Below are 24,869 nucleotides of genomic sequence, written 5' to 3'. Positions count from 1 at the left end.
TGCCACGAAGCACAAGTCTTCAGTGGGGGGAGGTGTCCCAAAGCAGAAAGGGCAGGCTAAGCAAGGATGAGAGAAGCAGGAACGGTGACTGAGGGTCTGTGGGCCAGCAGAGGGTTCATTATAGCCCCACACAGGGCACACACAGTGGGCAACTGCAGCAGATGAAGCTAGATGGGAGCCCAGCTGCCAAGAGCCCTAATGCTACCACCTAAGGAGCGGGGCGTGGACTGGCCAACCGTAATTAAGTAGAAGAGCTAAACAACGAGATCTCTGTAATGAGATCTGTGTTTTCAAAAGACAAACCTGGGGAAAGGGTGAAAGGCAGATAAATAGAAGCAGATAAAGGGGGATGATATCTGGATGAAAACATGGCTGGAGGCAGTGGAGATAAAGAACAGGAAATTCATTCAAAAGACACTGTGTGTGTGTGCTGACATCAGAGAAAACTAACCGGCTCTGACTACTGACAGGGTCTATCTGGCACACCGGCAGGCGATAAATGCTTGCTGCACAAACTAGTGAGGAAGATACTGATCACGCAGATGACACAGAAGGGCAGGGAACAAAAACTATGAGAAACACAAAAATTTAAGGGAAAGACTGACAATGAGAGAAACTGAAAAGGAACAAAGAAATCAAACAAGGACATATTCCTTCTGCCTGGCATGTGATCCCCCAAGACACTAGATGGCCCGCAATTTCCTCAGATCCCTTCCCAATGGTCTCCCCGATCACCCTCTGTAAACTGGGCAACACAGCAACTGTTCCTCAGCACTCTCCAAACCCTCTCCCTTATTCTTCCCTGGAGAAAAAAATGCCGCTACCTCACACACTACGTATTTTACTTTTCATTGTGTTTAATGTCTATCTCCCTACTACTTAAATGTAAGCTTCACTCACTGCTGCACACCAGAGCCTAAAAACGTGCCTGGCATAAGCACATGCTCAACAAATACTTGCTGATTAACTGAATAACAGAAAGAAATAAACAGAGCAGGACTATTATCCATAGACAAGTAGGTATGGAAGTAAACTGACAGCTAACATGGAAGTTATATCGATTATATTGAGTGCTAAAGGTAAAAATCTATGTAATAGTCCTTTAAGTACAAAAGGCTCAAACACCATTTTCTTCAAATATATGTTTTTATATATATCAAATATATGCATTTAATAGTAACACAGGCTTTCTATTTAGTCACAAAATAATGAGAGAGATTTTACGGCTTGAAAAATCACTCATAATACTTGGAAGCCACACTGCAAATCTACCACTTCAAGTATTTAAATCTTATTAATACTTCTTCAACTTCCATTACAAATTTCTAATTTCCTTTCTGAAATTTTGGTTATTTTAAAATGTTAAGCAAATGCAAGAAGCTAAAGTTGAAATACCAGAATATAAGTATAATCACAGTCATTAGCTTTAAGATATAATGAAGATGATATTAAAATGGTGAAAAGTTAGAAATGCAAATATATCCAAGAACACAAAATGGGCCCACCTAGCTGGCTGGCTTCAGGAAAGTGACAAAATATCATTAATTCTCATCTTCCTCATCAATAAAATGCAGCTAACACAAGCACCTACCTACCTGGTAAACTTGTTCTGAGAGTTTTTTTTTTTTTTTGAGGATTAAGTCTGTTTCAAGTCATTAGCTTAGCACAGTGCCTACAATATAATTATTTCTTAAGCCCACAAATACTTATGAAAAACCTACTATATAAAAGGCATCATACTTACTGGCCACAGTGGCCAATGAAAGAGATACACCTACCTAACAGAATTGTCGACAATTAAAACAAATCTAAAGACAAACCAATGAATTACCAAGTGTGACAAGTGCTACAGAGGGAGCCCGTGGGGTTCTGAGTCAGAAATCGAGGGATGAGGGAACTCAATTTTAGATGTGAGCAGGAAGAGTGCCTCTGAGGACAGGAAGCAAGACGGCATTGCCCACAGCTGTAGGGCACAGAGGACACTGAGGAGGATTTCCGGCTCAGCCCAGGTGTGGGAAAGAACCTGTGACCCATCTGAGAGGACCCAGGATAACTGAAGCACAGGAAGTCAAAGGAGATAAGATTACAGAGACAGGCAAGAGCCAGATGATGCAGGACTCCAAAGGGCCACTTTAAGGATCTGTGATTTTATTCTATGGGAATTTATTCTTCAATGGAAAGCTGCTGAAGTTTTCTGTTTGTTTTTTTTTTCAGAAGGAAAGATGATCCAATTTATGTCTCACAAAAATCACTTAAGCTATTTTTGGAAAGTGTATCACAGGGGAACATAAACAGAAGCAGAACAATTAGTTCCAAGACTAATGCCGTGTCCGGGAGAGAGCAATGGTACTTGGCAATGCGGTGGTGGCATGGAGAAGAGAAGGAGTTGATGAATTCCAGGCGCAGTTTGAGATGGATTGAATTTGGGGGATGAGGGAAAGAAGAGATCAGAGATGACTCCTAGATGTCTGACTTAAGCAACTGCCTGGCTGATGGTGCCATGGTAAGTAACACAGTTAAGTACTGAATTAATTTTAGCTACTCATAGCTACTATCAGGATAGAAAAGAGAGAGGGAAAAAAAACTTGGTAATCCTAGAGCCAAAAGGGAGGGAGGGGAACTAAAGCACACACAGAAAGGGCAATTAGGTCAAGCCATGAGGAAGAGCGATATCAGACCAAATTCCCCACTGAAAGCAACTACAAAAGTGACCTAAGATACCAAACAAACAAACTGAGCTACCTGAAGGTACAGCCCGTTTTCCCCTTGAGGCATCTGCCAGTTACCAGTACAGGGCATCCAGGCCAGGCAGAACAGGAGCCGGGAGCTTGTGGCAGTCCCGCAGGGCTGCGAAGGCAGAAACAGGACTTCAGTGCTACACCAGAGGAGCCAGGATTGAGGATTCCAGATAAAAAGGAACTGCAAAGAAGGAGCCCAACATCCTGCTCAGTGTTTGCCCTCCAGGAATGTGCTGAATCATAAACAACATGGACTGAAATGCAGAAAAGCTCCTCAAAAAGATGTTGGGAAGAGGCTAAAAAAGCTAAGCAGAGCTTTTATCAGTCATCATATTTAAAATTCAGGGCCTGCCAAGGAAGAAGCATCTTGGTAAACACTTCAAACTTTTAAATAAGACCTCAAAAGAGCTATGTGTTAGAAGCCTATTTGAATTTCCTGATTACCCCGAATTCAGGCTTATTTCTTATTAATCACTAATGAATCAAAGTGATCAATGTTTACCTAACTACCTCCCAGAGAATATTAATATTTTTTATGTTTAGAAAGATAATATCATTCAGACCCACTATAATGTTTCATGACAATGTAATTAAAACATTACCAGGCATATTGGGAAAAAGGATCAAATGATCAAAAGCTAGACAACAGAAATGGGCTCATGGGTGATAGGGATTAGTATCACAGTTATCAGACAGAAACATTGCAACAATGTTTATATACTCAAGAAAAATAAGTAAAACATTGTGAGAATTTGAATCTGTATAAGTTTTAGAACTGAAAATACAAAAACTGAAATTAAGAACTTAATAATTGGGTATAACTGTATACTGGATAGAGAAGATAAGGGAACTTGAAGACAGTTCAGCAAAAATATCCAAATAGATACACAGAGTGGGAAAAAGAATGAAAACTGAAATGACCTAACACACATGCATTTGTAGTCCCAGAAAGAAAGAACTGAATAGAAACAGTACTTGAAGAACCCCAGCTTACGGAGAAGGTGCGGAGAATAAGGAACCCTCCTACACTGTTGGTGGGAGTGTGTAAGTTGGTGGGAGTGTAAGTTGGTGTAGCCACTGTGGAAAACATTATTGAAGTTTCTCAAAACAGAATTACCATACAATCCAGCAATCCCACTTCTGGGCCTATAACTGAACAAAACTCTGATTCAAAAAGATCTATGTACCCCTATGTTCACAGCTTTACTGACTATGCCAAAGCCTTTGACTGTGTGGATCACAACAAACTGTGGAAAATTCTTCAAGAGATGGGAATACCAGACCACCTTACCTGCCTCCTGAGAAATCTGTATACAGGTCAAGAAGCAACAGTTAGAACTGGATATGGAACTACACACTGGTTCCAAATCTGGAAAGGGGTTCATCCAGGCTGTTTATTGTCACCCTGCTTATTTAACTTATATGCAGAGTACATCATGAGAAATGCTGGGCTGGAAGAAGCACAAGCTGGAATCAAGATTGCCAGGAGAAATGTCAATAACCTCAGATATGCAGATGACACCACCCTTATGGCAGAAAGTGAAGAGGAACTCAAAAGCCTCTTGATGGAACTGAAAGAGGAGAGTGAAAAAGTTGGCTTAAAGCTCAACATTCAGAAAACGAAGATCATGGCATCTGGTCCCATCACTTCATAGCAAACAGATGGGGAAACACTGGAAACAGTGACAGACCTGGGTTCCAAAATCACTGCAGATGGTGAGTGCAGCTTGCTCCTTAGAAGAAAAGTTATGACCAACCTAGACAGCTTATTAAAAAGCAGAGACATTACTTTGACAACAAAAGTCCATCTAGTCAAAGCTATGGTTTTTCCAGTAGTCATGTATGGATGTGAGAGTTGGATTATAAAGAAAGCTGAGTGCTGAAGAATTGATGCTTTTGAACTGTGGTGTTGGAGAAGACTCTTGAGAGTCCCTTGGGTTGCAAGGAGGTGCAATCAGTCCATACTAAAGGAAATTAGTCCTGAATATTCATTGGAAGGACTGATGCTGAAGCTGAGACTCCAATACTTTGGCCACCTGATGTGAAGAACTGACTCATTTGAAACGACCCTGATGCTGGGAAAGATTGAAGGCAGGAGGAGAAGGAAAGATTGAAGGCGGGAGGAGAAGGGGACAACAGAGGATGAGAAGGTTGGATGGCATCACCGACTCAACGGACATGAGTTTTAGTAAGCTCCAGGAGCTGGTGATGGACAGGGAGGCCTGGTGTGCTGCAGTCCATGGGGTCGCAAAGAGTCGGACACGACTGAGCAACGGAACTGAAGTGAACTAAACATTCAGAGCAGCACTTTTCACAATAGCCAAGACATGGAAACAACCAAAATGTCCATCAACAGATGAATGGATAAAGAAGATATGGTACATATATACAATTGAATACAATTGGGCCATAAAAAAGAACAAAATAATGCCAATTGCAGCAACATGGATGCAACTAGAGATTTTCACACTAAGTGAAGGAAGTCAGAAAGAGAACAACAAATACCGTATTGATACCATTAGTATACGGAATCTAAGACATGCCACAAATGAACCCATCTATGGAACAGAAACAGAATCAAGCACAGAGAGTAGACTAGCAGTTGTCAAGGGGAAAGGGGTGGGAGAGGCTTGGATGGAGAGTTAGAGATCAGCAGATGCAAACAGGTATATATAGAAAGGACAAACAACAAGTTCCTACTGTATAGTACAGGGAATTACATTCAATATTCTGTGAAAAAGCATAATGGAAAATATGAAAAAGAATGTATACACACGTATCAATGTAACTGAGTCACTCTGCTATAAAGCAGTAATTAACACATTTTAATTCAATTATATTTCAATAAAAAATAAAAAAAAAAGAATTCCAGCTTAGAAAATTCACAAAATGACAAAAATAGCAAGCCATAGACTTAAAATGCTCTACAAATTCCATGCATAAAGAATACAATAAAAGCTATGCATAAGCGCATGATAGTAAAACTGCTAAAAGCCAAAGACAAAGATAAAATCTTGAAAATAGCCCAAACACATTAAGTTCAACAGAAGCTAAACAGAAAAACACATTAACTTCAAAGGAAAAATAGTAAGACCACAAGTTGACTTAATAAAAACAGTGGGAGCCAGAAATTATAAAATAACCTAAAGGTGCTAAAGGAAGAGACTCTTTAAAGATGAAGGTAAATAAATACACTTCCAGGCAAACAAAACTAGTTATTACTAGAAGACCTGCACGACATGAAATCTGACTCTGTGAAAGTCAATAGAGAGCAAGCAGCAGCACAAATTACCGACAATCAGATTTTAAAAGCACATTTCATTACAGATACTACAAACATCAAAAAGATAATAGAGATATTATAAAAAAAGAAAAAAAATCTGAAGCCACATTGAAAAATTTAGATAAAATAGATAAATGCCTTGAAAAGCAAAATTTGTCAAAACTGACAAAAAAGTAATAGAAAACATGTATAGTCCCACATGAATTGAAGAAACAGAATCAATAATCCTCAACCTTCCCCCCACGAAAACTCCAAATTCCATCACCAGTGAACTCCTCCCAACATTAATGGATGCAATAAAATCAATTTTCACAAACTCAGAGAATAAAAAACATTTCTCAGGTCATTTTATGAAGTCAGAATAACCTTGACAGCTAAATGTGTCAAAGACTTTACAAGAAATTAAAAATCACTAGTCAATCTTCATGAACAAAACTGAAACAATGTAAATGAAATATATTGTAGCATATTAAGAAGATAATTCAAAATGAAAAAGTTAGGTTTATCCAGAAAATCAAGGATGCTTTAAAATTAGTAAAACGTGTATCCCTACCTCACCACAGTTGTTAACACATATCTAAACACACAGCCGCTACATTCTTAAGAATTTTATCCTAAGAAAATAATCAGACAAGGCACAGAGGCATACTCTAAGACAGGCATTACAATATTGTTTTTAATAGCTTTTAAATGCTTTATGAATATGGAATAGCTAAACAATTTTTGTACGTCATTCAGAATCAGTTCAAAATTATAACATGGTTCTATACTTATTTGTATGGATAGTTGTTAATGGTATATGACTAAATGAAAAAATCAGGAGCATTTCTATGGCAAAAACACTAATTTTATAAGAGAGTAAACAAAATCAAACATCTGTCTTGAGAGAGCATTTTGTCTAGACATAATGAATTGCCATGTTAATTTATGTTCATAAACACGATATAATGCCTAACTTAAGATAATTTTCCTCAACAGAAAGAATATTTTCTTTTGAAAACCTAGTTATAGAAGACTGCCCATATATATATTTTATTTAGACCATAAAAAAATGCTGCTAGACTTTAATCAATTAACAAAGAATCTGCATCATACATAAGCAGATACTAGTAGGAAGACAAACACAAAATACCCTGAAAGCACTAAATCAACCTATGTGTCTGTCACATATATAATGCAACCACTTCAGTGTTGTTGCCTAGAGAATCCCAGGGACAGGCGAGCCTGGTGGGCTGCCGTCTATGGGTTGCACAGAGTCAGACACAATTGAAGCGACTTAGCAGCAGCAGCAGTCTTTGAATTCAAAGTGGTAAGTTTATAGGAAAAAAATTCTATTGTATAATATATATACAAGAGGACTCAAAGCTCCAACAAGTTTAAAGAAAATTCCCTTGAATTTAAGCAGTGAGTAAGAAAAGTGTGTTACTTGCTGCTGAGTAGTGTCCTACTCTTTTTGATCCCACAGACTTTAGCCTACCAGGCTCTGTCCATGGAATTCTCCGGGCAAGAACACTGGAGTGGGTTGCCATTTCCTTCTCCCAGATGATCTTTCCAACCCAGGGATTGAACCTGGGTCTCCTGCATTGCAGGTGGATTCTTTACCATCTGAGTCACCAGGGAAAAACCCACCTGCATTAAAATCACTCCAACCCATAGGTTACACAGCATTTTGCAAAGATACCTGGAGCAAGGTGTTGGGAGGGGATCCAGGTATTCTGCTGAACAGAGGGCCTGAGGGGTGAGCACTGTCTGCTCAGGTACACAGGGGAAAGGCTTAGGGTGTTTATCATATTGCCATGAAACCCAAATTCCTACCCTAGCTATGTGATTCCAAAGAAGACCCTTACCCTCTCTGAACCTAGGCTGAGATAAAGTAAAAACAGCTCTGCCGATAATCACTCTGTGACAGAGACAGACAAGGCCCGCAGAAGACCAACAGGTAATGAACTCTCCCAGGGCCACACTAGGGCTCCACAATGACTGACAGCTCCTCCAGCCCGCTTCCTTTTTCCTGCCTCCTAAACAAAGACCACTGGAAGATCCAATTACTAACCCACTTCCACTCTGTGTCTGCAGCATTCTACTGAGCTAGTCTCCTCTTCCCCGGCTCCCTCATCAGCATCATGAGGCAAACCCCGGTGAGAACCTCTGCGATACCCTCTTCTGTGACTGCGTGGCTACAGCAAGTCAGTAAATTTGACTTGTTCCACTACAGATGTATTCCTGGTGCTCTTCACCAGGGGGGTAACAGCCGCTTCTTTTTCTACTTACCAACCTATTTCTCCAGGGTCACTGAAAGGATGAAACTAAATGTTATCCTGTCAAATGCCAAGCATCTGCCTGGGAAACAGCTAGGGCACAACAAATATTAGCATCTCTCCCCTCGGAGCTCAAAATAAAGCTCCTCGTGTAATTTTATTTTTTAAATTATCTAGTTCATCCCTGCAAAAATCTACATCTCTCCAAAACTCAGCCAGGAAATAAGCCCCTCAAGTAAACAGAACTCTGAACAACCAAAATAGACATGACCAAATGAAATAAAAGACGATGCACTTTCCCATAAGAATGCCTGAAAATCCCACTTGGACGTCATTTACTCATTTTTAACACACTTGGTCCTAATAAACTTTGGAAATCTGATTTCTATACCCACAGCAAATTAGAATCAGCAACTATGAAGTTAGAGAGGAACAGTTAGGCATACTGACCACAGAAAAATACTCAACAAGGCGGGAGACGGGAACACTGTATCAAACAGAACTGAAAATACTTAGAAATCTGAAGTCATCATACAGCTTCTAAAGTTTGACTGAACATCCCAACCATAAAATACTTCAGCATACAATGCCAATATATATAATATATTCATTTATAAACCATACATTTTCTGCAAATCATAAAACACACTAAAAATTAAAATTTATTGTTTTAATTTTAATTAACTATCTTAAACATTGTTTTGATCACGCAACCACTAAAAATACTATTACTCTTAACATTAAGAGCACTGTTACTGAATATGACTATTTTTTGATCAGCATCTAAGATATACATCTTTAGTAAAATAAAAATGTGTTGTTCAGTTTTGAGTTCTACAACTCTTTGAGGTACTTTAACAGTGAACCTCTGCTCCCCATTTCCATTCAAAGTATCAAAGATTCTCTTAAAAAGTACCTAGGGCTTCCCTGGTGGTTCAGTGGTAAAGAATCTGCTTGCCAACGCAGCAGACGCTGGTTTCATCCCTGGTCCAGGAAGAACCCACAAGTCACAGGGTGGCTAAGCCCATGCGCCACAACTATTGAGCCTGTGCTCTAGAGCCCGGAAGCTGCAATTACTGAAGCCCGTGAACCCTAGAGCCCACGCTCTGCAACAAGAGAAGCCAACAAGCAGCCTGTGCACCACAACCAGAGAGCAGCCCCTGCTCACTGCAACTGGAGAAAAGCCTGAGCAGCAAGGAGGGCCCAGCACAGCCAAAAATAAATAAATAATTTTTAAAGTACCTATATAAAAGACTGTCATAAAAAACTGCAAGAACCTTGAGAAACTCGATAGTCCTGCTGTCTCTACATTGCAAAATTCTCATCCTGTCCCTCAGGAAAATGTTCATTAGAATGTGGACCTAGAGAAGCCTGGAGGTTTTCTCAGACCCAATCCATGTATTAATAAAAAAAAAGTTCAATTTCTCCTTCTTTTTTGGAGCACAAAATAAGCTAGAAGTTCTAATATTTTTATTCTCAAATTGACTTGCCTCATCTCACTTTGTCAATTACTAGTAGTCAACGGGCACAAAGCTTCAAAAGCTGTATTAGATGCTGAGCTAAGACAGCTGTAGTTTACAGAATAATGATAGTACGTTACAAAGAAACAGTCAATGAACTTCACTGAACTGAATCAATATTATTCAAATGATGGCTAAGTCACCAAAAGTAAGTTAAATTATGTGTCTCATATTACATGTAAGCAAACAGGACAGTAATCCAAAATAGACTGGGATATTCCCCAAAATAACCATCATGTATTCAAAAAATTTACTGATTCAGAATAATGTATTACCCAGGGTCTCCAGTTACCATGAATTCTAGTCACTTTCAGTTTTCCCCTCCAGAAAGAGAGGAATTCTTAAAGAGCACATTGAAGTTCAGTCTCCTAAAATGTACTTACTATTTCATGCTACGAAAACTAGTAGAGCCATCAGTGCTTTATCCACTAATTTAAAGTAACTTCAAAACTTACACTAAAAATACATTTTTCATATTCAAAGTAGTATCAGATATCACAGACGTCATGCTTAACACCATTATTATTAGTCGTAGTAGTACGGGACAATATTTATGTTTCCCATAAATAACAGAAAGAGTAATGCCTTACGAGTCAAGAAAATAATTGAACAGTTTTTAAATGTTTTAGAAATTACGGTAGATATAATAAACACAAGACATATATATTCATGTAAATTTGACATCATGTTGGGTGAACTCCGGGAGTTGGTGATGGACAAAGAGGCCTGGCGTGCTGAGATTCATGGGGTCACAAAAAGTCGGACACGACTGAGTGACTGAACTGAACTGAAGAATGTGAAATAGAAAATGGTTCACAGGAAGGAAAGATCAGTGTGGACCAGAATGGACTAAAAACCAGTTTCACAAGAGAGGGACATGAGCTGGAGTAGGATTCAGAGCTGGAAAGGAAAAGTCATTCAAAATGGAGGGAAATAATGTGTTATTTGTTTTCTCAATAAAACTGTCTAACTCAAGATACCAAATTTAAGACACATTCAAAGTAAAACAATTTAGAGAAATATACCATAAGAGACATGTTATTTAATACGTTGTTCATCAAGTCACCTACATATGCGTGTGTGTGTGTATATATATTAGCATACAGATATTAATATATAAATGGTACTTATCCACCCTTAACCTTCATAAAACCTCCAACTCATATTAGGAACAAGAGCTCCAGCAAGAGAAAGAAAAATTTAAAAGAGCTGTAAGTAAAGAGAAAAATTTAAGGCATTGGATCTTAATATAACTTTTTCTCCAAAGTTAAAACTTTTCTATTCTCTAAACCTCTTTCGAGCATGACATTTTCCCCCTGGTATACTCTGTATCTGTTATTAAACTTAGAAAAGTGATAAAACTTCACTTTGAAAAGAAATTCATTTGAATAATTTCCTGTCCACTAGAGGGCTCCAATATTTCTTTCACAAATGGAAAAGATATGACATTACAATAAAAATAATCATTAAGCACTGAAAAAAATCAAATTATCATTAGCTCACTTTATCCCAGACTAAACATAGTTACATCTGCTACAATTTCACATTCATAGCTTAAAAAGGTACAGGATTCTTTATTACCTGAAATGCTTCAAATAACCAAAACTGCTTTGCCATTATTCTTACATTGTCAATGTCTCTCTTACAAAGGGTTTTCAATTTTATAGATATCATAAAGTATAATTTCAGTCCAAAGCTCCAAACAGTAGTTCCAATTTTTATATAATAAATTTTATAAATATATTAATTTACATCTTGAAAACTTTCCAAATCCAGAAAATGAAATTACCAGCTTATCTAACCAGCCTTAGGCTTTATTACTGAAAGACTAAACATTTTCTTTCAGAAAGCCTAAATCATTAACATAATTCATGCTACAAGTATAAATAATGAATACAGCCACATCATGAGCTATGATTTGGGCCGAGGGGGAAAATCAATCACTTAAAAACAATGTATTATAATGACACTGGGTTCAGGACAGGATATTTTCAGATTTTTCTCACAAATTAGTTATTACACTGAAATGTCAGTAAATCTCAATTCAAACTCAATCACCTTTAGCAAAGAAAAAGCCAACATTTTAAGTAAATACAGTTATACCATTTATAGGACATCTTTACAGAATGTTAATTGAAAAAGTATACTGCAAATTATTTTTTGTAAAGAATATAGCAAATCCATTCACTAGGGGTACCATTCGTACCCTGCCCTAAAAGACTGACTTGCTAAATTTGGATTCTAAGGAAAAGAGACCCCTTATGGTACACAAAAAAATATACTGAATGTTTAAAAATAAATTTTCAATGTCAGTAACAAAATAAGTCATGCTAAAAAAATTGATTTAAAAAAGTGAGTCACAATAATTTCTATAAGGAGACTTTACCAAAAACATCAACTGCTTTAGCAATTATTAGAACTCAAGAGTGAACTATCTCTATTGAAACCATGACAGGGTTTATTATAATTTCACTGCCCCACCTCTTCTCCAAAATAGGATTTTCCTATACAGGTGACAAGCATCATTAACAGGTGAAAAAGCGTAACATTTGTTTCTAAATAGCACACACTGTCACCAATGAGAAACTTAAAATGCTTACTGCATCTAGCAAATGTATGTATTCATACTTGCAAGAATATGCATCCCAATCAATTTAGAATTATGCTGCAAGGGAAGTATCAGATTGTGGAGAGGTGGGGCTGAGAAGGCCGATGCTTTTCAAGAGTAGTGACATTTTCCTCACTTTAAGTCAGAATGTAAGTGCAGACTGTCAATTATTGATAATGAAAACTTTAACAAACATGAAGTATTGAGTCCACGACTTCTAACCGGTATTTATCATGTTATATTTCAAAAAGCTGTAATTCTAGGTACATATCAAAGGAAGACACTTCTTAAACAAAAATGCAATGTGAGTAATAGCAAATGACGGTTTAAAAGGTTTTAATGCTGGAAAAAAACCCTCAAGGCCTCCAGCGAGTTGTATGGCTAAAAAATGAAACATAAAAATTATTCAGAATCATCTAATCTGAGCTGTACCCTAGACACATTCTGAAACAGCATCACCAAGGAATTATATGTTTATTACATAATACTGCTTTGCCCTTGCCTATCACCTTTAATCAAGGGATCTCAAAGCACCACAGAATCATCACGGCCTTAAAATACAGTCTAAAACAGAAATAGTTGTATTTGATAACTAGAGCTATTAATACAACCTTGCCATCCCTTCCCGGCACCCTGATCCAAACACTAGCTTCCAAACCTCCTCTGACTTGGAAACGGTATTCTCCAAATCACCTCAATTTGTGAGTGAAGCTACGCACATTCAGCTCCTTCTCCTCACTGGGCCTAAATAAAGAAAGTTGTTGCACTGTTTTAATCTCACAGATCTATTGCACGACAACTTCTGTGACAGATATATAGTACATAAGGTGATCATACTGCACACTGTGCATGATGATATAAGATGGAGGTTTTAGCCAGACAGCAAGTCTTTGCTGGAGGGTACGAGCCCATAGAGGATCCATCGGGGAAAGTGGGTTTTCCTGCTCCATCCAGAGACCTATCTAGGCAACTTCACCAACAGGGTGAAGGAAATCCAGTCTGGTTAGGCTTAAGCCGGCAGGAGACTATGCTCCAGTGTGCAGCCCAGGAGGGAAAGGAAAACTAAAAGGACAATAATGCTCGAGTTTTAAGATTCAGGAAGGAGAGTGTTGGGTTGCTCTGTGGCCACCCAAGAGACAGAACATAGTGGTTCCTTTGCATTTAAACAGCGCACTGAAAGGGAAATCAAACACAAGTAAAATGTCTTTAAACCAAGGTCAAAATATGCCATTTAGAGCCATTTAATTTAATTTTACAGCCCGTAAATGGGGTTCACTCTAACTGAAACATCTGACATTTTAAAATTTAATCCTCAGCAAAGTTCAATTTTGTTTTTTCACTGAAACATACAAACGCTCAAATGTTAACTTCGAATATATGAGCATAACTATGTTAACTTCAATTCTTTCATAAAGGAGATTATTCCCCTTCCTGTTAATTGCATTACGTTTGTCCCCAGGACAGACAGCAAAGAGTAATTTCACCTCACACAAACCCACCTTCCCAGCGCGGTAAGCCTACACAGTTCCTGTTAGTCAACAGTCTCATAAGCTTAACCTACTTTATGAACAAAAAGAAAAGCGTCAATAAACAAGAGTACTTTGGTTTCCAGTTCTTATCATTCCAGGATCAAGGTTCAATCAATAATGTGTTTTATTAGCCTTTAAAAGTCCAGTGATGTCATACTACTAAATATTTGGTACTAAAAGTCCTGGAATATTCATTAAAAGTACCAAAATACAGTCAGCCTGGATTTGTGAACATTCCAAAACGTCTATTTCTGTGCCGTGCTTGTTCTCCCAAACGTTTCGAAAAGCTCACAGCAAATCCTGGCCGAGATAAGACGTCCCCACTTCTTGGAAATACCGGCTTGCACCTACTGCATTCATGACCAGTGTCACAGGGCAAGATTCCCGATTTCCTGCCCACCTCTGTATCTAGCAGGGACACCCGGCCTCAGCTCTGCCGTTTTCAGAAGCTTTCATACACAAGTGTTCAGAGGCTTCTAGCAAAGCGGAAGAGATTTTTCTCCACTTCAAGGCACCTTGCTACATGTTCCCAACTTCTCCATTGTCTTTAACCATTTAGAAAACGCAACCAAGTAAGATCCGTATTCAACGCAGCGCTTTCAACGAGAGCGACACCAGACCCTCCAACTTCTTCCACAATCTCCCGGGACCGTGGCTTCCCCACCCCCACCCCGCAAACCTTCACCCTACGCCTGCATCCTTTCTGATTAAACGAGATTGGAAACCACAATTAAATCAAAGGCTGTCGTTAACTCTTAATCCTTCACTTACCATATCCGCCGGGACATTACTGGACATCTTGCCGTTTGACATATACCCAGATGTTTACGCAAAGAAAAAAAAAATTTTTTTAAGACAACAACAAATTAAAAAGAGTCTTCTGTTAGTCTTCAAGCTAACAGAAATCAATCTTCAAGATCTTGATTGGTTCGAGATGTGCTCTCCAAAAATAATTTTTAAAAATAAAATAATAAGTTCTTTCCGATCCGAAGTGCCGGCCTGGCCGGGCGCAGAGGAACAATCGCCGGCAGAGCTGTAGCCGGAGCGGAGCAACTCCCGGGTCGCCGAAGTCAGCAGCAGCGGCAGCAGCAGCCCCAGGACCGGCTGCGCCAGGTGGACCGAGCCGAGTGACACACGGACATGGAGCGGGGTGGGAGGGGGTTAAATCGCCTTCCTCCTTTCCCAGCCCCGCCGTGATTCACACTCGCTCCCGAGTCGAGTCCTCATGAAGCGGGAGGATGACCAGGCGCCGCGGCACACAGAGAACTTATGTGGCTACACATGGACTCGTCCCCGGCGGCCGGAGCGGGGAAACGGCTCTCAACTCGCGCGGCCGGGGCCGCGGAAACCCGCGCTCAAGGGCATTTAACTCGTTGGCAGCCGAAGTGCTAGCCCGGGCCGGCGAGCCCGGGCGGGGAGCGGTGGCGGGGGGGAGCGGAGCGCGGGGCGCTCGGCCGGCCAGGAGCGAGACCCCCACGGCCCGTTGGGACTCAGGCCGCGGGCGCCTCCGGGCAGCCGCGGGGCTCGGGGCGCATCGTCTCCGGCTTCCCAGCGCTCCTCTCCTGCCTCCTCCGCCTGTGCCTCCCCCCCACCGTCTCCGCCTTCCGCTCCCCTCCCCGGCCTCGCGAGCTCCCCGCGACGCCGACTTCGGCCGGACCCCGGAAGAGGCCGGGTCCTTCCTCTCCTCAGCCCGGGAACCGTTTCCTCTCAGAGCTCCCTCTGCCTCCTCCTCCTCCACTTTTCAGTCCCCGACGCCGCAGCCGCCTCCTGTCATCACCCCTCAAGCCAACATGGCGGCGGCGGCGGCAGCTGCCGGAGCGCGAGCCGGGGACCCGCGGAAAGCACGGCCCCCCTCCCCACCCGCCTTCCTCGCAACCACCGCCTCCGCCTTCCTCACCCCCCTCCCACCTTTCCGCGAACACCGAGTGCGTCACTACGGAGACCACCCTGGAGCATCACGGGAAATGTAGTCTATGCGGTGGGGGTGGGGGTGGGGAGCGGGACACCAAACGCGTTCTAGTCGGACTCCTAGGCCACGCCCCTCTTAGCAACAGTTGCTAGGAGAGGAAAGCTTGCTTTAGCCTGGCGACTGCCCAGGAGTTTAGGGAAACACCCGCTGCCAGGAGGGCTGTGATCCTGCGAATTATTGGGGGTGGGGGGTGGAAAATGATTCTGCACAGAGAAATTCCCTCATGCACAAAATACTCTCAGATTTAAAACATGGTTTACCTCCAAGCAGAATCATTCATTTTAATGACAGCGCGCTCTCCACATCCTGCAATCTCAAAGCATTTCGTATAGTGATTTCATCTAGGTCTCTCCTCAACAATACATTTGGAGGATCAGAAGCGATCATTGATTTCCAATACTGTCATAGAAGTTCAGCAAGAGTAAGGATATTATTAAGCAGGGAGAATGTTTGAACATGTGTTTCTTGACGACCCAGGGCCATAAAACTACAATCCAGTTAATTGAAATTACCCAAAACTACATTCAAGACAATAGTGTATGAACCAAAAACTGTGTTAGACACAATAGTGTATGATGCAAAATATCTGTCAGGAAACAGCTACATACTCCAAACCACATGGGGTGACACAAGTTTACCAGGCTAGCCCTGAAATCCCACTTAACTCAAAATGTGATTGAAAACTTATACACCAGCAGTGATTACAAAAAACAGAAAATAATACCATCGGTGAGAGACTTAGATGAAGAATATGTCTTCCCCAGATTTAGGAACAAAATGCAGAGACCGCAAATGTCTGTCTGACTCATATCTCTCTCAGTGCTCCGAGTGTTTTAGGAAAGGCCATCTCAATATACCTATATAAAAATGCCAACAGACTTAAGAGTCTGAAAGCCACCTCTCCAACCTCCAGTTCTGTGACCTCATCTGTGAAACAGTCTTGCCTACCTTCCAGGGGTCAAGTAGGGGCAGTTGTGAGGATGAGTCCATGCATGGGAAATAAATCACTTTGTAAATAATATGCATCGTTTGATGTGAAATGTTACTACTTATTCATTCAGCAAACCCTCCAGGCCCTTGGCGAGGTACCGGAAGGTTAAAAGATGACTAATCCAGGCAGTGTCCTCCATTGGCTAGGAGCCTGTGTCATTCCCCCAGCAATCTCTCCAGTCAGGTGTGTCTATCATGATGGAAACTCTCAGGAAGTTTAGAGTACCTACCTGTCCAATAGATTGGCTGGAGAAATTCCAAACACTCCTGGGGGTGTACATCATCCTGGGGTGAGTTAGGGTGGTAACCAGGGAGAAGGAGGGTAGGTCAAATTCCCAGAAAGACCAAAGGACAGAAGACAAAAGAGACCCAAACCTTGCCTGAAGTAGGTTTCAGGACTTGATCTAGATATGTCTAAGTCAGTAGCTGCGTGAGTCTCCCTGGCCTCATTCCCCATGTATAGCAACCTCAGCACCCTCTCCACCAGCCCTCCAGGAAATAAGGACTGCCGAAAATGCTTCAAGGAGCTCACCAAGTTCGTCCTCCACCCCACTCCAAATCCCAACTTTTGTCCAGCTGCTGCCCTGCCCAAGGCTCTGCTGAGTCTGAAAGTAATTGAAAGACAAGAAAGACAAGAGAGCAGGATGTATAGAAGCCTCAACCCACTTCCTCTGCTCTTTCCCAATAATCATACAATGACAAGAGAGGTAATGACCTCCGCCGCCAGCCCAAAACCTTGGCATCTCTGACACATGGTGCTCTGTTTGCTGCCACAGCAAAACGCAACATCTTTCAAAAGTAAAGTCCCCGCACCTGGCTGTGTTTCTAATCATTCTTCTAAGAGGCTGCGACATTATTCTCTATAAAATTCATTATAGCTCTTCCCTAATAGTGTTAAGGCATAAGGAAGCATGACCAGACACCACTACAGATTTTTGCACTCTCCTGTCTTTACTCTGTACTTCCCGATTCAGGTGGATAAGATGAGAGGCTGGAGAAAGAGTCCCTGGATCCACAGTGAAAAAGGGTAGCATCTTTTTGATACCTTCAATCCACTGTCAGCAACAATCTAAAGGAAGTGAATGACACAGCATTTTTGTATTGAGAAAAGCAACTCCGTGGGAAATCAGAAGCCTTGCCTCTGCCCAATAATTTGCTATGTGACCTTTGCTAAAATGCTTTGCTTCTCTGAGCCTCAATTTCTTCATCTGCAGAGATTGGACTAAAAGTCTTTAAGCTGCTTCTAAGAGTCTGTGAAGTCAAGTTCCAGAAGAATAACACATGACACCCATGATCTGTTAAAAATATCTCTCCCAAGTGACTGCTCACATGTATAAGGGTTTTTTTGTTTTTGTTTTTTTTGGAGGTGGGGTGGGGTGGGGTGGAGCCGGTGTGATGGAAATATTCTAAGATTAGATTATGGCAATGGCTGCATAACTCTAGAGTAAATACACTATAAACCATTGGATTTCATACTTTATGTGGATGAGTTTATTTTTTATTTTTAAAATTATAGTTAAGTATACATAAAATTTACCATCTTAACCTTTTTGGGGCACACAATTCAGTATTAACATTCACTTTATTGTACTACCGTCATTATCATCCATCCACAGAACTCTTTCATCTTGTGAGACTGAAACTCCAAATCAATTAACAACCTCCCATTCCCCTTCCCTCCAGCCATTGGCAACCATCAGCCCCTTTGCCACCTCCATCCAATGTTACCCAAGGTTGACCTGGTCTTCTTTGGTTCCAGTATAAGAGTCAGTTCAAGGTTTTACTTTGTAGAAGTATACTACGTTTCTTTCTCACCAGAAAACCTATATGAAGCCCCCCAACACCAATGAGAAAACTATCATAGAAGTGTCCTCAATAAATGTTAATTTCCTACCGTAATAAAAGATCAAGGACTTTTTCTCTGAAACAGGAGATAATTTGATAGTTACCGGTCTAGTAAAGGACTTTCCCTTTAAGTCATATATATATATGTATATATATAATTGGCTATGCCAGGTCTTAGTGGCAGCACGAAGGATCTGGTTCCCTGACCAGGGATCAAACCCAGGTCCTCTGCACTGGGAGCACGGAGTCTTAGCCACTGGACCAGAAGGGAAGTCCCCCGACTTTTAGTCTTTACTCTTTCCAGAACAGAATGAATGTACTATGTGTGTGTGTTGATTTAAGAATTGTGCTGTGAATGCCTTTTGGGGGATGTGAAAAAAAGAATTAAATTGTCTAAGGCAAGGTAACAGGCAGACACGTGCCAGGCCTGTTTTCGCTCCTGAGGAGCCCCTTACACATGAGTCGCAATTATGTCTAGCCCTTTAACCTTACACTCCCCCAACCAGACATTCTCAACCCTGTTCCTATAAAAATCACTAGGAGCCATTTAAAAAGATGGATGCCCCACCCCTACCCCAGCAAAAGTAAGTCAGACTCTCCTGAACCAGACATGACACCACTATCTTTCAAAGCTCACCCAAGTAATTCACTTGTGCAGCCACAATTGAGAAACACTGTGTAAGTCAAATTCCTTCAATTTCAGCTTCTTTCCTATGTGATCCAGCAATACCATTCCTGGGCACATAACCCTGAGAAAACCATAATTCCAAAAGATACATGCACCCCAATTTTCATAGCAACGCTATTCACAACAGCCACAACATCAAAGCAACCTAGGTGTCCGTCAACAGAGGAATGGATAAAGAAGATGTGGTGCATATATACAGTGGGACAATTAAAAGGAATGAAATTGTGGCATTTGCAGAGACATGGATGGACCTAGAAACTGTCATATGGGTGAAGTAAATCAGAAAGAGAAAAACAAATATTGTATATCAACACACATATGTGGAATCTAGAAAATGGTACAGATGAACCTCTTTGCAAAGCAGAAATATAGACACAGGCATAGAGAACAAATGGATGGACATAAAGGGGGAAAAAGAAGAGTGGGATAGATTGAGAGGTTGAGATTGACATATTAATATAGACACTGCTATGTATAAAATAGATAACTAATGAGAACCTACTGCATAGCATAGGCAACTCGACTCAGTGCTCTATGGTGACCTAAATGAGAAGGAAATTCAAAAAAGAGGAGATATATGTATAGCTGATTCACTTTGCTGTACAGCAGAAACAAACACAACACTGTAAAACAGCTATACTCCAATGAGATCTTCCCAGCCCAGGGATCAAACCCGGGTCTCCCACATTGCATGTGGATTCTTAACCATCTAAGCCACCAGAGAAGCCTTACGCCAATGAAAATTCATTCAAAGGTACAATCAGCTTCCTTCCTCTTTGTCAGTCTTGCCTTAATAATGAGTGGTAACCTGCAGGTACTGTGATTTGCAAAGGTGGCCACAGTCATAAAGATTAAAGGAGTAATCACCATTGCCCTGCTCTCCCCTCCCCCACCCCACTGTGCTCATTCAGCCACCCAGATGTTGACCTCTCCTCTGATACAGCCTGAGTCTCTTTATCTCAAGACATTTCCCTCTTTGCTCAGAGTCCAGTAAGAGATAGAGGTGGGGAAGGTGAAATTTTAAATACCATGTGGTGAGTTGATAAATGCCACCATGGGAACCGGCACCGGGCACCCGGAAAGCACACAGGAAATGAGGCAAATTTAGCTTTGAAGTGTCTGGAATTGACCTGAGTGAAGGCTGGTTGAGCAGGTGGGGTGATCAGGAAGAGCACACACACATACATACACACACACATGCACATACACACACTCTAACCAGATAGGAAACGCCTCACATTTAGAAACTTTGAATCTGTCCCAGACTGTGTATGCTAATTTACTGTTCAGTCGCTCAGCCGTGTCCAACTCTTTGTAACCCCATGAACTGCAGCACACCTTCCCTGTCCTTCACTGTCTCCTGGAGTTTGCTCAGACTCATGTCCATTGAGTCGATGATACCATCTAACCATTTCATCCTCTGTCGTCCCCTTCTCCTCCTGCCCTCAGTCTTTCCCAGCATCAGGGTCTTTACCAATGAGTTGGCTCTTCGCAACAGGTGGCCCAAGGATTGAGGCTTCATCTTCAGCATCCCTGTGTGCATTCTCAGTGTGTGTTCAGCCATTGCAGTCATGTCCAACTCTTTGAGACTATGGACCGTAGCCCTCTAGGCTCTTCTGTCCATAGAATTCTTCAGACAAGAATACTGGAGTGGGGGTTGCCATGCTCTCCTTCAGGGGATCTTCCCAATTCAGGGATTGAACCCGAGTCTCCTGCAGCTCCTGCACCGCAAGTAGATTCTTCACCACTGAATCACTGGGGAAGCCCTTCAACATCAGTTCTTTCAGTAAATATTCAGGGTTGACTTCCTTTAGGATTGACTGGTGGGATCTCCTTGCTGTCCTTTGGTTGAAAAAAATCCTGTTCCTTGTGGTTTTTCATTTTGCATTGAGATGATTTCTATCTGGTCGAACCTTTCCCTGTGTGTAAGAAGTAAACATTTTTGAAGGCTTGACACTGAGCAAGCAGAAACAGGGCAGCAAGCACAGTAAGGTCCAGGACCATGGTGGAGGAAGCCCCAGAATCTTGCCTGATGCACAGCTGGGAGGGGTCCCCCACAGCTGGAGGATGCATGTTCCCCTAGCTGGGCATGGGCCACACGACCCTGGAGTTCCAAGGGTCTTTTATTTTGCTGCACTGCCCGGCATGTGGGATCTTAGTTCCCCAACCAGGGATCAAACCTGCACCCCCTGCACTGGAAGCGCAGAGTCTTAACCACTAGACCCCCAGGGAGTCCCTTAAGGGTCATTGTAGTACAGGTATCAATCAGGTAACAGTCAGAAATTATTTCTTTCAGTTCAGTTCAGTTCAGTCACTCAGTTGTGTCCAACTCTTTGTGACCCCATGGTCTGCAGCACGCCAGGCCTCCCTGTCCATAACCAACTTCCAGAGTTTACTCAAACTCATGTCCATTGAGTCAGTGATGCCATCCAACCATCTCATCCTCTGTCATCCCCTTCTCCTCCCACCTTCAATGTTTCCCAGCATCACGGTCTTTTCAAATTAGTCAGTTCTTCGCATCAGGTGGCCAAAGGATTGGAGTTTCAGCTTCAGCATCCAATGAAAATTCTGTCCTTCCAATTAAAATTCGGGACTGATTTCCTTTAGGATGGACTGGTTGGATCTCCTTGCTGTCCAAGGGACTCTCAAGAGTCTTCTCCAACACCACAGTTCAAAAGCATCAATTCTTTGGCTCTCAGCTTTCTTTATAGTCCAACTCTCACATCCGTACATGACTACTGGAAAAACCATAGCTTTGACTAGATGGACCTTTTTGGCAAAGTAATGTCTCTGCTTTTTAATATGCTGTCTAGGTTGGTCATTACTTTTCTTCCAAGGAGTAAGCATCTTTTAATTTCATGGCTGCAATCACCATCTGCAGTAATTTTGGAGCCCCCCTCAAAAAAATTATTTCCTTATTTACAAATAATTTACATACCTAATACAGTCCCTGGGCTACCACATCACAAGCGAAGGAGGTGATACCCAGTTTTGCTACAGATAGGCAGCTTTGTTATTCCTCTTTTGGACTGTAGCCACCTTTCCTTCCAACTATCCGTACCCTCCTTCAGGGTCTGAGCTGGGCTTTCTTCATCTCTGTAGTCCCAGTGCTTAACATATTGTAGGAATAGCACCCAATACCTTGTCAGCAATCACAAGGAAGAGACGAACCTCTACATTCTCTTCCCAGTCCCATGATTTTGCAAAGTCAGGGATTATCTTTTGATGTTCTATTCAAACCTAGGAGTGTGCCTCATTAAGGCAGAAATGATATTCAGGCTTCGCTCATTTGTTTTCCCATGACTAAGAGAATATGCCAATGGAAAAAACAATTTTTGTGTGCAGGCTGGAATTCACTTTGAAAAAGTGAGTTCTGTTTTTTAATGGTAACATGTTTTTAACAAGTTTTTTTTGCAAACATACAGCCATGGGAGTTGGGCAGACTATATTCGTGGGCCACCAGAAAAGTAGTACCCAAATGACCTCCTGCTGATGTCCTGCGGTGCCTTTCTTCCCGACCCAACCCCACTTTTGCCCACACCATTGCAGGGTTTTGCCCGCACTGTTGAATATCTAAAGTCGAATCTAGAAGGAACCTTGGCAATGGCATCATCTCCAATTCTTTCAACAAATGAGGAAATAGAAACTCTTAAAAGGTACCCATGTCTTCTCTGTAATTTTCCTATGAACATAAGAATGAGTTTCCTCTAAGATGTTCCAAGAAACCAAAAGGCAGAACGGTTCCTAGCAGCATTATGTAATTGTTGAATTATTACATGATTCTGTGTTAAGTCATGACAAATATACCAAACCAATATAAAATGCATCATCAAATTGATTTCCTAAAACAGTCATTATGCTTGGTTTTCACTGCCATGCAAATCAGTCCACCATCATATGATTATTCAATGAAAAGGCATTTTTTAACGCCAAAAGTAATAAAACTCTATTCAATAAAAAAAAAAAGAAAAAAAAATCCTGTATAAGATTATACTTCCATCAGTGTAGGCAAGAGACTTCTCTTGAATACTAATCTTGTGGCATGAACTGGAAATTCTATTTCTTTTATACCCTAATAACCTCTACAATAGTCACTGGACTTTTGTTTGTTTTCATCTTTTTCAATTGAAGGATAGTTGATTTACACTGTTATTTTAGTTTCAGATAGTCACTGTTTTTGAGACTAGTTTTTTGATTGATTGACCCATAAGTCCATGTCGTTCAAACAGTGTTTTTTCCTTTACCAAAGGAGACAGTGATATTGTCCGTCAATAAATGTATTGCACATTATATTAATATCTAAGACAGCAGAATGATGAATCCAAGAAAGATTTCTCCAAAGCCTTGTGTATGCTTGTGAAGGCTTCCAGTGTATCACAGCGACAGGGAGATCACTAGTCGGAAGGGCTGGGGCCACAGAGTGGCCTCTGTCATCATCACTGATTCAGCTCTTGAGTCAGGCCTTGTTGGGCAACCACCCATGTGGCTGCGTTTCATGACCGTGTTACATGAAATAATCAGCATGCACCTCCTCCAGCATGCCAATCAGAGACTTCACGCAGAAGCCAGGACCTAACCATCTCTCAAGGGCAGCAGTGATAAAGGAATTACCCTGTTTAAATGGGCATCTCCTTCAGCAAGTCAGGAGGCTTCATGCCACATCACCTTCTCATCTTTCTGGGGAATTCAGATGTCATAAATTTATCACAGTGGCAACCTTTGATGTAAGGCCACAGACAAAAGTGTTAGTTGTTCATTGCCTCTGACTCTTTGCGACCCCATGGACTGTAGCCCACCAGTCTCCTTTGTCCTTGGGATTCTCCATGCAGGAATACTGGAGCGAGTAGCCAATTCTCTTCTCCAGGACATCTTCCCAACCCAGGGATCATCCTGCATGGCAGGCAGATTCTTTACTGTCTTATCTACCAGATAAAAGAGAAGACCTAAAGTGAACTTAAATCAACAGATTCCAGTGAAAGAGAGAGGGGAAAGTAACATATTGGTTATGAATGTGGGCCCTGTATTTAAATCCTGGCTCTGCCACTTACTATATGTGTAAATGTGGGTGAGTTACTCAATTTTCTCATCTAAAAAAAAATGTGAAAGTAGAAAAATACATACAAAATACAAAAATTTTAAAGAGAACTCTTTCTAGCATGTAATAAGCTCTCAATAATAAGCAATGATGACAATTACCATAATAAAATGAGATACACTGGGAGAGACTTCAAGTGTCCCACTCTCTTTTTCTGCTGTGCTAGGATTTTCATATGTGATAGTAACTTGACTAAACCAGCTTCTTTTAGGGCCCAAGTTTTCAACTATTTGTTCTTGTTCAGTTGGGATCCAGCCACACTGTCTGCCTCTTGTTATAGAGACCAGTAGAACCACACTGATGAAAAGCCTGGCCGCGTGGAGACATGGGTTCGATCCCTGGGTCA

The 24,869-nt window shown here is 41.3% G+C and overlaps 1 protein-coding gene across 2 annotated transcripts in view; it reads right to left on the bottom strand.

Moving 5' to 3' along the window:
- The window catches only part of UBL3 (ubiquitin like 3), a 48,697-nt gene extending 32,774 nt beyond the window's left edge, over positions 1 to 15,923 (bottom strand). Inside the window, exon 1 of one of the 2 annotated variants that reach the window (XM_055542455.1) lies at positions 15,845 to 15,923. In XM_055542455.1, the coding sequence (XP_055398430.1) occupies positions 15,845 to 15,892 (48 nt within the window). In that variant the 5' untranslated portion in view covers positions 15,893 to 15,923. Of the gene's footprint in view, positions 1 to 14,707; positions 15,820 to 15,844 lie in introns of those variants that run through there. The other variant, XM_055542456.1, reaches the window with a different exon arrangement.
- Between the last annotated feature and the right edge of the window lie 8,946 nt (positions 15,924 to 24,869).

Source organism: Bubalus kerabau, chromosome 12, assembly GCF_029407905.1.
Source record: "Bubalus kerabau isolate K-KA32 ecotype Philippines breed swamp buffalo chromosome 12, PCC_UOA_SB_1v2, whole genome shotgun sequence".
Lineage (NCBI taxonomy): Eukaryota > Metazoa > Chordata > Mammalia > Artiodactyla > Bovidae > Bubalus > Bubalus kerabau.
The sequence above is the reverse complement of the archived record's forward strand: the minus strand, read 5'-3'. Positions and strand labels throughout refer to the sequence as shown.